Here is a 14,713-nt window from a genome sequence, read left to right as displayed (position 1 = left end):
ATATATGCATGTATCGAATCATATACAGGTACAGATTTATATGTCGGTATGGATGTATGTTGTAATTAATTAGGTAACGAATGACCTTATTAGACCCTTGAGGATAAATTCATCTCTTTGGGGTTCCTTTTTAATGAACAGTCGAATTCCATGTGGTGTTCAGCTTTGTACTTCTGTACCATTCTGCACATTCTTCATCTCTCTCTCTCTCTCTCTCTCTCTTCTCTCTCTCTCTCTCTCTCTCTCTCTCTCTCTCTCTCTCATTATTGTATTTGCATGTCTTTTGTATCTAAGTGTACCAGTGTACAGATTTTTTCTTTTTCTTTTTACAGAATTATCGCCATGGGAGCCAGTGGCGGAGGGGGCGTCCAGACTCAGGACCGGGTGACGTACGGCGCCTTAGCGAGAGGGACCTTCTATCTGGATGAGAGAACCGAGCTCTATATCCTGGTGGGGCAAGAGGGCATGTCGGCCTGCAAGAATACAGAAGAACTGGTGAGTACAGCGGAGTGTTCAAAAGTAAAAATTAGTTCATTGTTATTGAATAATCCTTAGAATAAGTAACTGAATGCTTCCGGTGAATAGATGCTGTCAGGGATATCGTGGATTGACAGACAGATGTTATAGACTCCCTTCTATTCAGTGTATGAAGTTTTCTTTCCACTTTCCACAAACATAATTTTTCTGGTTTCATTTGCAAAGCGTATCAGCTGTTAGGAAGACTTCCTATTTGTTATTTGTGGTGCCACGATCATAGCCTGAAAGAATTTATTAGCTTGAAAATTTAAAACGAGATCTTTAATACAAAGTGAAGTAGTTTTCTGTAAAAAAGACAAATGTTAATTGACTTGCGCAAGATTCCTTCAATATTCACTTCTAAATGCTTGCGCATAATCTATCTGTGCATAATATAAGTCCTCTGGAATTTATTAGAACAACTGTCCTGCTTTTATTGTCAGTTTTAGTGAGTTTTGTTTTTGCGCTAAAGCAATGCATGACGTTTTATTCTTGAAATACGTTCGAATTGTTAAGCATTTACCGGTCGGGTGGTGCCTGGAAGTCAGTCGTTGAAGAATGTCATAACTGGTTGACAGTGGGGTCGACTCGCGGTGCCAACTTTGTGGTTGGAATCCGTCGAAAATGTCGCTTGCAGAATGCGACTATAGCGCGTTCAGGAGAGGCTTTAGCGTTAACTCATTCCAGGGTTCTAGAACATGTTGTTTGCCGTGGTTTCACTTTGGATGTGTTTTTTTTAAATAAACGTTCAGTGCGTTTAAATGGCTATTATTATTTCTTGGATAAAATTGTGTTGCGTATGTTAGGCAGGAACGTAACTGCTGATACTGGCTTTAATGACAAATTTCAGAATCTTGACTGTTTTCTTGAAAGAAGAGTTTAAAACTTATTTTGATTTCAGTTAAAGCGTTTTCCTAAAAGCACTGTTCTTTATTACGAATAACACAGTGAATGTAAGAGAGGAAGAGAAATATTACATCTTTTCTTCTATGAATAATACGCACAAAATCATTCTCTCTTTGCTTTTCTTAGTATTTATACACATCGCTGTAGATTCGAAGTAGAAAATTTTACCCATATTCCCCTTACTCAGTACACTGAAAAGAATTCTTGTGACTCCTCCCAGGCGGAAGTTTCACCTGTGTCAGCCTTATGGAGGTTTGTCTGTGACATTTGATACACGCCACATAACCCTTAGCCACGAGCTACACTACACTACACACCTGCAAAATTGGGATCTTGGGTAATTGTCCCTTTATTATATGCCCCTCACTAGTTGAAAGATACCGCGTGATTCCTCAACGTATTTTCTTTCGAATAGTTGGCACTGATACTGATAAAGTAATACATTCAGAATTTTCGATGTATTTATTACTGCTCCGTTTCTTAACATCAGGACTTTTATTAAGAGTAGGTCATTGTAAAACAAAACAGAGGGGTGTTCAGTTCCCTAACATGATCGGAAATCTTGCAAAAGAATATTGTTAAACAGACCATGTCCATATAAATGCGTGCCTCCAAGCCTTCCTTCAATGCTGTCATTGCTTCTCATATATCACAAGAACGTCGGGAGCGGAGGCATTATTCGAGATCGAAAGAGAGAGAGAGAGAGAGAAGACAAATCATCCCACCGTGAATAAAGCTCAAGAATTATTCACCGTCACCTGACTGATTATTGGGATTAGACCCTTGACTAATGATGTGTCGGATTCCTTGGTAGGACGAGATGGAAGGGCGGGATGCGCAGCTTACGTCAGGAGTGGATTATTGTAGATTTTTCCTTTTTCAGTCTTTATGCATCCCGGTATAGGAAGTATTTATAGCTAAGGGAAAATTCTGCAGTGACTAATGTCAGTGAGCTGTACCGTCTTTTTGCGATTTTGATAACATTAAGGGAAGAATCTTTTTTTTCGCTAGCACATACCTTTTATGAATGATACTTTAATTTAGCCTTTTCATTTTTCTCAAGATATCAGAAGCGTTATAGTGTCATTGTCATAAATTATTTCATTTTAAAAGAACTATGTTTTTATTCTAAGGAGGATTTATTGAACATATTATTTACACGATGAAAATAGTACTTTTCTCAAAAAGGAAACGATCACTGTTAAGTTAAATGCAATTTAAACCTCAAATTTTCCATACTTCTTGAATTCTGGATTTGGACGACCTTTCAACTTCAAAAATATTATGATGAACTTTCATCCAGACCTGTTTGCTATCACAGAAATTATAAAATTAGCAATGTTTTATTTTCGTAGTCTACATAATTTTAGACTTTTCTAAGCTGTAATTGCTTCTGTACCACACAAAAATGAAGCAAAATAGGTACGGTCCTTGTTGCACCGCATATTTTATTAAGGTTACCGTAACTGAACTGCTGTGAGCTCCCTTTAGCTGAGGTGGCTCTGAAGTAGCGAGGACTGCTATTCACATTTTATAGGAAACCTTTAATAGTAGACGACGATTGTCAGGGCACTTAATTAGTTATTAGGAAGGTTTAGAGCAACGATATTGCAAACAAATTTCGACATAGAAAAGGACGAATCGTTTTAGCTTTTCGGCTCGCTTCCACTGGAACCCAAGAGTCCAGTCTCGGAGGGAGTTCCATAAAGGAACGTGGAAATGTTTTAAGCCATTGTCCTACAGCTTCAACCATATTTGTAAATCTGGCTAATTTTAAATTTATCCACGTGTTGCATGCAAAATTTAATGTCAGATCTATTGAATTGAGGTTTTGAGTTAGTGTATATGTGTGTGTATATGAGAGAGAGAGAAAGAGAGAGAGAGAGAGAGAGAGAGAGAGAATTTTGCTCCAATAATTATAAATTCACGCAGTTCAGTATACAATATAGGACTTCTTTTTACCATGTGTTAATGGGAAGATAGCCCGCCAGCTTTGAATACGAAAATTTATGTTTTGAATCTGATAAGTGCTAATTGGATTCAAGATTTTATAGTCTTTAAATGAGCTGAGGAACCAATAGTATTACTGCTGATTTACTAGTAATAGAGAATAGTCTTCTTTTTCGTTATTGGGGCCAGGGAACCATCACGGGAATGGAAGAAAATAGTAGCGAAAATCAGTTTCACTTATTCATTTGCGAATTAAAAGAAAATATTTTCTGTTCTCAAGGACGGCATATTGCTGTAAAACGTTCGCCAATCAGGAAATACCAGGAGCCAGGTTTCACGTAAATAAAACTTTCCCTTTGTCAGTCTGTTGTAGACAGCAAACGCACGAAAGGAGGAGGAGGAATATTCACATCCTGAAAGGTCTCCTAATTGAAGCTATTGACGTAAGACAAACCTTGACGAAAGGCTGTTGATCAAAGATGAACGAACTGGAGTTTGAGGAAATCAGATCAAGACTGGATATTGATTGACGCATGACGGAAGTGGAAGACCGATGGAGGTCGAAAGGCAATAAGAATCTTCAGACGAAAATCGAGGAGGGATTGCTGTTATCAAGTTATGAAAATCATGATTAAAAAGGGAGAATTTCTCTCTCTCTCTCTCTCTCTCTCTCTCTCTCTCTCTCTCTCTCTCTCTTTTAGGGTTTCATTCCTTATTTTAATGTTATATTCCGAAGCAAAGAGTATTTCACATGACAAACTTGAGTAGTGTTGATAAATGCTAAAATAAATTTTCCAGTCGTGTTTTGTTACCAGGAATTTACATTTGAATGCATCATGACTTGTGTGACTGAATCTGCAAAGTATATTAATATATTATCTAATATGCATTCTTCCAGATTGGTTTTTATTTTACGCTCATTATGAATCAACATCTTTTGAAAATATCTTGTAACAAAACATAATGAAGTAAGGTTTACGATGGTTTAAAACTTAAACTTTTCTCTTAAATTTGTTCATATATATTTCTATAAATTTACTTTCAGTTTTAAAGAGAATGGTACGAAATTATATGCCTGTGTATGGAGCTTTAAAATGTACTGTGCATACCGAGCACACTTGGTTGACGAGTTTACCTAAGGAATAATGATTGGGTTTTCTTAGAAAATTAAGATTATTTTACACGTTGTCGTCATGTTAATTCACCTTGTCTGAGTTTCCCGTGTATATGTCGTTCTTATTGTCTAAAATCAAATAGATTTTCTAAACTTCTGGCATCATGCATGTTATTTTCTTTTCTTTTTAGTAATAATTATGAGACCTACTTTTCTCACCGATATAGTTTCATTTTTGTTAACATGTACTGTCCCTCGTGCGGTCTGAGCTACAGACGTTTGAATAACAACAGGAGACATTTGTCGTGTGAATTCCCATCACATAAAGTATAACGTAGTAGAGTTTGCGATCCTGCAATTAATCCAAATAGTAATTATCATTTGCCTGTTTCTGTCATCATTCCTCTTCGCCTCACATCCACGAATGAATCGAGGGGTTTTCGGAGTGACGCTTTCGAAATATCCACTGGCCATTTGAATAATTAAGGAGGTCTTGCATGCTTTGAGATCTCACACCACCTTATGTGGCTTTCGATCAGTTTGATGCGGATGAGAAAAACGCCAATAGAATCAAGATTGAAATGGTTTGGGCACCTGATCAGAAGGGGAGATGTTGCAGGAGAGATCACAGAAATGAAAGTGCTAGGGACGCGGAGGAGAGGAAAGCCTGAAAGAAGGTAGAGAGACTGCATTCGAGAGGACATGGTAGACAGAGGAAATAGACACAAGGAGGACACTAGATATAAACACCTAGAAAAGGCTCAGTGAAAACCGAGACCTTCGTTCCCATTTCATTCTTTGTTGGTTATCAGTAATAAATATCAGCACTGTTTTTCAGGTGCTCCAAATGTCTAATTAAAGGAATTGTCGTCAAGTGTTCTTTTCCTGTGTAAAAATAAGGCAAAGATGGTCATCCTTAATCTGTGCAGAGGGATGACTGAACGAAAACCACCAAGAAGAGATTGAATAAGGATGGCAAGGCAATATAACATGTCCGCCCTGAGAGTGTGATTGAAAATCCACTTTGCTCACCTTCTCCTTACCGTTGTCGATGAGGGAGAATCTATTGAACTTTCTAGGGAGTGAAGGCTATGAAGGACGACGAAGAGAAGGAAGGAGGAGAACGGGAGAGTCAAGATGAGAGAGAGAGAGAGAGAGAGAGAGAGAGAGAGAGAGAGAGAGAGAGAGAGAGAGAGAGAGAGAGAGAGAAAATGGTGGAAAGGAGGAGGCATGGTAGAATGGGAAGAACCGGAGAGGAGGAAGGCCCTTTTTCAATCAGGGTAAATGCCACATTTACTCCAAACGGATATAGACCGAACGACTCAAACGCTGAATAGGAATTATTTTTACAGCGAATCATCATATACACAATTTGTTTTTAGTTAATTGAAGCATGCTGCATTTTTATTTTGGTTCTTTAATGCACGTATTCATAAGAAGAAAATGTAACTAAATGTACCTGAGTTTTACTTGCTCTCAGATGTTTTATTATCACTATACACACGCCTTGTCTTTGGGACATTTGCCATCAACCAGAAGAATTTTGAAGATGGTTTCCAGAAAGTTTCGTTCGCTGATAGGGAAATTATTCTTCCGAAATATATAAGGAAAGTAGTTTTCCATTTAAAACCTCACCACCAAACACACAAGGGATGATATTTGGAAAATAAAAAAAAAGGTCGAGACAAAACCCTCGTTTGAAATAAAATGTACTGCATTGAGATGATGAAAAGTAAAATGAATGAGGAAATAGTTTGGCTTTAATCTATTTAAGGGCTTGTTTCTTTCCTCTGTTGTGTACATGAAGCTCTGTAATTAGTATAACACAGTATCCAATCATTTTCATGAGCGATTTGAAAAGAAAAGGGAAAAATTTATCCTATTATTGTTTTGCTCATGACCTCACGTATGGGAGGGAATAGGTAACTGAATCAGTATCACCTCTCTCTCTCTCTCTCTCTCTCTCTCTCTCTCTCTCTCTCTCTCTCTCTCTCTCTCTCTCTCTCTCTCTCTCTCTCAGGGTAGGAAGTTATCCACACACACTGTTAGTGTTTCTCTATTTGAGGGAGTTCCTCTCTCACCTCCCTAGCTATAGATGCTACCCATATACACTGTTTCTGACTTTAAATCTTAGGTAAGCCTCTCTCTCTCTCTCTCTCTCTCTCTCTCTCTCTCTCTCTCTCTCTCTCTCTCTCTCTCTCTCTCTCTCTCTCTCTCCATCGATTGGCTGTCGATGTTAAACATTTGCAAACGCTTTCAAATATTAAATGCATAGTGTATGATTCTAACGGCAAAACTTCAACAGTTTCTCTCTCTCTCTCTCTCTCTCTCTCTCTCTCTCTCTCTCTCTCTCTCTCTCTCTCTCTCTCTCATACATAATCTCAATAATCTCATGATTTATAGTTCTGTCTGTAAGAATGATTAGCATACACATTGATAAATCCTTGACAGTAAACCATTTAATTAAATGTTTGCGGTGTACAGATTATGCTAATAACAATAAATCTTAAATAGCTCTCTCTCTCTCTCTCTCTCTCTCTCTCTCTCTCTCTCTCTCTCTCTCTCTCTCTCTCTCTCTCTCTCTCTAATACATAATCTCATGATTTATAGTTCTGCTTGTAAGAATGATTAGCATACACATTAATAAATCTTTAACAGTAAACCATTTAATTAAATATTTGCGGTGTACAGATTGTTTATAACAATAAATCGTAAATAGCTCTCTCTCTCTCTCTCTCTCTCTCTCTCTCTCTCTCTCTCTCTCTCTCTCTCTCTCTCTCTCTCTCTCTTGTTTTGAGGCATACAAGAAATTATTTTACACAATAAATTACTAAATGGGTATGGTAGTCACGTCGCCTTCAAGACATGAAAGTAATATTTTTTTAAACAAATTGAAGTGTTGCATCAAAGAGGGCTGGGTAAGAGGATCATACATGAGAGAGAGAGAGAACTGTTTAAGGCTACTGAAAATATACACTTTTGCGTTTCGAATGTTTTGTCTAAAACCTCAGAATTGGTACGGCCCGAGTGATTTTGGGAAGCAATTAAGGAATAGATGCGTAATCATAACATTCTCGAGAATTTATTCTTCGACTTGTCTACAGTATTTGCATTAGATAACTACAGGCCTAATTCTTTTATATATTATGATATACTTACAGTAGTTTGGAGGAACAGTCCTTTTTTTTCTGGGATCCTACTTTGATTTCATTTAGTTACATATTTTACTATGTAGAAGTAATGTAAAAGATCTGGAGGTCATTGTAAGCGCCAACAGCAGATCAGTGAGAAACTCTTAAGACTTGCAGAGTTGCAGTAACACAGTAGGTATTTTTGTTTTCTTCCGAAATACTTTGAAAGGCTTTTCAGAAATTTTTTGTCCGATGGTACAAGGTGATTGCTCTACGCAATTTGCTAATGTCTTATCGTTCATTGTTTCATTTTGGCTTGTGTCGTATCATGCATTATGTATTTAATATGGATACAGTTGTATACAAGTATTACATGGATGAAATTCATGGAAAGGATACCCAGGATATATACACCCTTCTACTTTAGGATACGTCTTACAGTAGGTGGAATATAAAAGTCCTTTCCAGCTATGTGTAATGGTGAAAATTTTACAGTTCGAAAAAAAAAAATTATATATAGCAATTTGTTAATTGATCTCTTGAAGTTAACGTGACATTTACGATGAGATGGATACAATATTTTCTTCACATTGACAGACAAACCACCGGTGTGCGACAAGAACTTAAGACGTTCCGAGTTAAGCGTTTATGTTGTAAGACAGATGTTGCATGATATTTGCGTCTTTACTTGCCATAACCAAAAAGGAAATATTACGCTTTGAGACTGGGCATAGATTTGCGTTAAGAAAATTGTCAATTTCTTTTACGATAATTTCTTGAATTTAATTCAGTCTTCTTTTCAAGTTACTTAATTTACGACAGTTAGATTAATCATTTGTAATTAGTAAAATACTCCTCACTTAATTCTTAAATCTAAATCTGATATAACTTTTATACTGGGAATGGCAGTCATATTAGCATGTAGATTAAAACAATTAGTGAGCCTGTTGAATAATTCATATCTTCGCAATTGCGGAGGTTTTGTGGCTATGAGTGGCCACAAAACTAATCAAGCTAACACAGATATTAACAACAAAAAGTTGTTCAGACGCATGGTTTTTATTGTTTCCGTGATTCAGTAGGCGCAGAATATTGTGTTCAAGGACACAATACTTACATACGGTTGTGAGGGAGGTATTCTAAAGTACCATTTTAAAATGAAATTAAAAAGATAGTGTAAAAGGATTTCATCTGAGGCATTTGCCAACTTTCATCAGACTGACCTTTAACCCACAAAAAAGTTTTCGTCACTTGCAGTGAAAAAAAAAAATAGATGATGGAGAAACTGACCCGAAAAAAAAATGTTCAATATTTCCACACGACAGGTGAGTGATGGCGAACCCTGATGTGTTCTGTCATCGACGGAAACGAAGGTCATATTGAAAACCACTAAATAAAATTACACTGGACGAGGTTGGATGTTACTGTTAGTCCGTGAAGAGAGTGAGTCTTCTTATACCTCGAGTGTGATTTATTTTTATTTATTTATTTAATTTTTCTTTTAATGGCTGGCATGTTCTAATAAGTGTTGATGTTATAGACCAAGGCATTGGAGTCTGGTCATTTTTACTTTAAGTTGCAATATCGTCTGCTTACGGATTCAGCCGAAGTAAGACGTCTCTTAGTTTTTAAATAACTTCCGATTTTTGTTTTCCATTTTCTCTCCGGTTCTAAGCACTGCAAGTTTTCACGCTCACACGTATCCTTAAATTTTGATGTTCCTTTTAGGAGCTTGGTAAGATTAAACTGAGAAAGAGAGATTTTCAAAACAGCTTCTCTCGTTTCGTTGAACCAAGAAAAATCTCATATGTTCTGACGGTGCGGGTTCTTTTGGCCAAAATAAGGATCATTGTTTTTGCTGCGATTTCCTATGGCAGAGAATCAGTTGTGCTTATGTAAGTTTGTTCAATCATGTAATTTTAAATTTAAAGCCGTCAAAATCAAACGTTTTACTCTTTAAACTTCCACTCACCTCTTCCTTACCCATACGTTTATCGGTAAATGTGCGTCCATCTATCTGTTTTAAATGGTGCTATTTACTTAAAGGTGGGCCCCTCTTGACTTTAGTAAAATATATTCTACGCTTACCAATCCATTTATTTGGGTAAGTAAACATTATCCCCAAGTTAATTTACCCCTTGGGATGGAGGTTAAGCTAGCTCCCCAGAAATGTGATGTCCGTCCTTTTTTAGAAAGGACTGGAAGACATACTTAGAATTTACCTCAGTGTTGAGACGTTAGAATTTACCTCAGTGTTGAGACGTTAGACCCAGTTTTAAGATAAGTCAAAAATAAGTTTCGTCATCCTTCTTTATGCATTGTTAGGGAAGAAGAATATTTATGAAAATACTTTTTTTTTCTGCTGCAAACATTCTCCGTATAAATACCCATGTCTTTTTGGGGCAAAATGAACCTAGACGGTCGATGCTTACTTGCTCAGATGAGGTTGGACGTTTGGTAAATTACATACTTCATCTGTAACAGTTTATGTATGAAAGTAGCTGTGAAAGATCTGTCCATAATCATTCACTTGTAACGAGAATTGATGTTAAAGTCGATTATAAAGAATGAAATGCCGACATAAATGATCAGTTTCGACTCCCAGAAATATATATTTTTAATTGCAAACAGAAAAATACTGTTTTGTTTAGATTACTGTGATTTAGATACCATACTGAAAGAGTACAAAAGTTAAGGATGTTATGAATGAGCTTTTTCGAAATTACCTTACCTGATATCTGCAAAGGACTGAGGCGTCTCAGCATTTCCGGCTACTGATTAGTAGGAATCCAATTAGAATTGACCCTGAAACCTCGAATATAGCATCAGGAAGAATCAATTTAAAAACCATGAAACTCCGTTATAGATAGGCTATTTTAACGCCAATAAAATTCTTGATAACATCTCAAGGCTTGAAGAAAATTATACCTATTTATATTAGCAGGGTGGTCAGAGAGCCATATCCTGTTGAGAAGAAATTAAAAGTCTTATCTCTCGAGAAATCTTGATTTGTTTTCTTAATCTTCTCGCTCATTGGGTAACTGTGGGACGGCTCGGGGCGCTCATTGATTGGCTACCTCAAGAGAAATGGTTGTGATTTCTTATAAAGTTTCTGGATTCTGTTACCCTTAATTCATGGGACTGCTGACGCTAATGGGATCCGTCTCTCGTTCTGGCAGACGTGAAAAGTTACTGCAAATTTATGAACATGATTTGTCAGACCCAGTAATTTCTGCAACGTGAAATTTCAGCACTAGTTTTCAAAGTTTTAAGATCATAAAACTAGTTACATATGGCGTCATTTTTCACTTTTGTTTAGTCCACTAATCAGTACAGATACCAGAATTTAACTCGCGCATATTCGTGTTCGTGTGACACAGCTGAAACGAACAAAGCTAGTTCATCTTTGCGCCAACACTGATATTTAAAAAAAAAAAAAAAAAACGTGGATTTCATGCAGAGGTTGGCGACAAGATGTTAAAAATGCCTGAAAATATCCTTTAGTGATACACCCTTAAAGACAATATATCCTTTCAGAGTCCTGCATTTGTGATTTCACGTTTATGTTACGTTATTATGGTCTCAGTTTGTATAATTCACCCAAGAGCTTTTTTTTAATGTAGGAAACACAGTTTTAAGCAAAGGTCATATTGAATTTTTTTTCCTTCAGCTATCTAAAGGGCGCAGTTGTTTATCCTATCCTCACGTCTCAGTCCAGTACGTTGTCTAACCAAATTCTTCATTTAACTTGGAATAGGTAGTCAGGGCATTTGTCGGCCTCCAGAAGTTCCCGTGAGATTTCTTTTCTTCCTCTTAGAGCCTTCCCTGGAAATTACCACATAAGCAGCTGTCGAAGAGTTCCTTGGTATATACACCTCTGCCCCCGGGCTGCTCCTGTTTGGACAGGAGCCTGACACTGGCTTTGTATCAGACGTCACTCGTCATTACGCGGCCATAGGGTCGTCGCTCTGCCCACAAGGGACAGGATGTTTTCCTCCAGCTTCTCTTGTAGTTTTGACTTTTCAATAACGAGGTAACATGTAAGAATTTATAAAGAAAATACGTTGGGAATTAAGGCTTCTTACCCACTACATTGCTGCAGAAACAGCCTTTAAAATAAATTTGGGGAGACTTAAGTTTTTTTCGCACGTGTTATCAAAGGTGTTGACATAGTTCCCAGATGTTATAAGGAATAGGTCTTACAACTGACAGCGGGCATTTTCGTTTAATATTTTTATAATATTTTAGCTTGCTTGCAGGGTCCTGACGTTGACAATGATTTAGAATTGTGACTTAAATGCTTGTTGAAGAAGACGGGCTGTCGGATTAAAGTCGAGAGCGTTCATCTTCTGTAATTCCGCAAATGGACAGTATTCCTTGTAATACGATTTCTTTATGTCGTCATCATCAGATAAATAGGAGTGGTGTGTTTTTGTTTGTGGAGGAAGAGGACGTACTCCTTGATTTTTATTTACCTGATTTTTTTTTTTATAATGAAAGTTGCGTGGGTAAGGTGTGTCTGTATTTATTGATTATATTTGAAGCGATTGAATCGTTTATAAAGCATTTTATCGAAATTTTAAAGTATTTTAAAGTCTGAACAGAAATCATGTTCGTTGACGGTAGCCAAACCAATTCTACGTTAGCCTACAAAAACCAGTTGATCTAGTGGGGTGATTAGAAGCAAGAAAAAGCTTATATAAAAGTGGGTTAAATAGATTCTAAAAAGGATTTTATTCTGACATTTTTTTATAGGATACGCTTCATCTCTTTTATTTTTTTTTTATGTTATTTTGCTGTCGAACCACACAAACTCCCTCCTTTAGCGCTTAACGGCTGAAGTTGTTCTCGTACTTGCCTTAATAACCTGAATTTCGTAACTCATTCTTTCCGCCACTGATGAACTGGATTCAGAATTGAGTGAATTTCACAAGATTCAGTGTTGTCAGGTTCACAAGTAAATTGGCATTTTCGAACTGAATGCACTGATCTTAATAGGTTACCTCATCAAGTTTGAAAAAAAAAAACCTGTTTCAGTCGTCTCAATAAAGTGATAAATGCATTCGATACCTGCCACCGATATATGCCATGTACAGAAGGAACTTCATCTTCGGGATATGAAGATTACTCATAAACAGATATTTATCATTTATTTTATTATTCGTCATTTTGCCATTACTACGTATTCATGCTTAGTCAGTTACGTAAGGCCATCTAAAACATTTCCTGTTAAATTCAAGTGTTTACCCCACCAAAAAAAACGGTAATTATTCAATGGAGACGTTTCAGTCTCTTTTGTAGAGGGGAAAGGTCCTGTCCCCTTGCGGCTGTGAACGTAAATTGAGGTTTTTGACTGGCAAATATTATATCGTAGCCCAGGCAGGAGGCGTGGGGACCGTCTATAGAAACTGAGAAGGGTTACCGCGGACTCTCTGACGGACCCAATCTCTCTGGCTATTCAGAGCGAACGTCCGCTCCAGTTCACACCGCGATGGGAAAACCTTCTCCCTGACAGAGGGTTCTGAAGGGTGTGAAATAGCTCTTCCTTCTTGAGAGATAAGGAGGCGTGGACTTCTCTTCATCGGAGATTATTCTCTGCTCTTGTGAAAGGAATCGGACACACCGCGTGGGAGGTGGATGGAAGCGGATATTAGAAAATGATGGACTGACTGATTACTTGTGCACCGAAGGAATGTGCTCGATTCGAAGAAACCTTGATTTCATTACACGTCCCAAATAACTCAGATATATATATATATATATATATATATATATATATATATATATATATATATATATATATATATATATATATATTGTGTAATGTGTGTATGTGTGTTAATTCAGTGGCGCGCTTGCGTTTCACATCCTTCTCACCATTTTTTATTAATTCTCAGTTTCATCTGTTGAAAATGTAATGATTTATGAAAAACACTTGCCAGGCAAATTTTACTTCCTTGGTGAATTTTTTAGAGTTTAAATATGATACACAATTTTTTTCAAGAACTGAACAACTGAGCGTTTGCAAGACCGTTGTAGCCCATGGTTTTCAGATCTATCAGTGCTTATTCGACATGTAAAAAAGAAAAGGTAACAATTTTTAGTTGTTATTCCGCACTACGGCCTGTGAAATGATTCAAGTATCAAAGACGTGGTTTAACTCTCTACTTAACACTAGTTTCCATACTTGAGTTTATCTTTCTTTTTTTTTAGTTGGCTGTTTGTTTAAAATGTAACTCGAACGTTTAGTGTGAATGGATTTGGGAAACATCTATACCATCAGGAAGACAGGGTAATAAGGCAGTGACCAGTTCAATGTCAGAAAGAAATAGGTAACCCCAAACCTGGTGATTATTCACATTTTAGATTTGTGTAAAAGAAAACTGTTGTGCCGGCTTTTTCTGTCCGTCTGCACTTTATTCTGTCTGTACTTTTTTCCTGTCCTTACTTTTCTGTCCGCCCTCAGATCTTAAAAACTACTGAGGCTAGAGGGCTGCAAATTGGTATGTTGATCATCCACCCTCCAATCATCAAACATACCAAATTGCAGCCCTCTAGCCCCAGTACTTTTTATTTTATTTAAGGTTAAAGTTAGCCATAAACTTGCCTCCGGCAACGATATAGGATATTCCACCACCGGGCCGTGATTAAAGTTTCATGGGCCGCGGCTCATACAGCATTATACCGAGACCACCGAAAGGTAGGTCTGTTTTCGGTGGCCTTGATTATACGCTGTACATAAAACTCGATTGCGCCGAAGGAACTTCGGCTCATTTTTTACTTGTTTGTTATAAGAGCTCATAGTTTATTAAGATTCAATTTATAAATTGAAAGAATAATCAAACTAAAGGAACCTAAGCTGTGGCCTTGCAATGAAATATTATTTGAGGAAAGATGACAAGATTTCAGACGATAGACGAGGGTAAATAAAATCAATGTAACAAATTAGAGAAGAAATTGGATTCAGTATTGAAATAAAATCGCTAACTTGCAGGAGAATGTTATTTATGTAATTACTTTTAACAGCAACAAATTTGGAAACGCTATTTGCCTATCCTTTTCTGGAGTCGGTGTGTGGATGATGAGACCTACAGTA

At 37.1% G+C, this 14,713-nt stretch overlaps 1 protein-coding gene across 1 annotated transcript in view; it reads left to right on the top strand.

Moving 5' to 3' along the window:
- Nucleotides 1–14,713, top strand: part of Alk (Anaplastic lymphoma kinase) — a 1,114,821-nt gene that overhangs the window by 859,732 nt on the left and 240,376 nt on the right. Inside the window, exon 15 of the mRNA XM_067113483.1 lies at nt 333–495. Coding sequence (XP_066969584.1) covers nt 333–495 — 163 coding nt within the window. The remainder of the gene's footprint in view (nt 1–332; nt 496–14,713) is intronic.

The sequence above is a fragment of the Macrobrachium rosenbergii genome, chromosome 12 (genome assembly GCF_040412425.1).
Source record: "Macrobrachium rosenbergii isolate ZJJX-2024 chromosome 12, ASM4041242v1, whole genome shotgun sequence".
Lineage (NCBI taxonomy): Eukaryota > Metazoa > Arthropoda > Malacostraca > Decapoda > Palaemonidae > Macrobrachium > Macrobrachium rosenbergii.
Note: the sequence above shows the minus strand (reverse complement) of the source record. Positions and strands in the feature narration are given on the sequence as shown.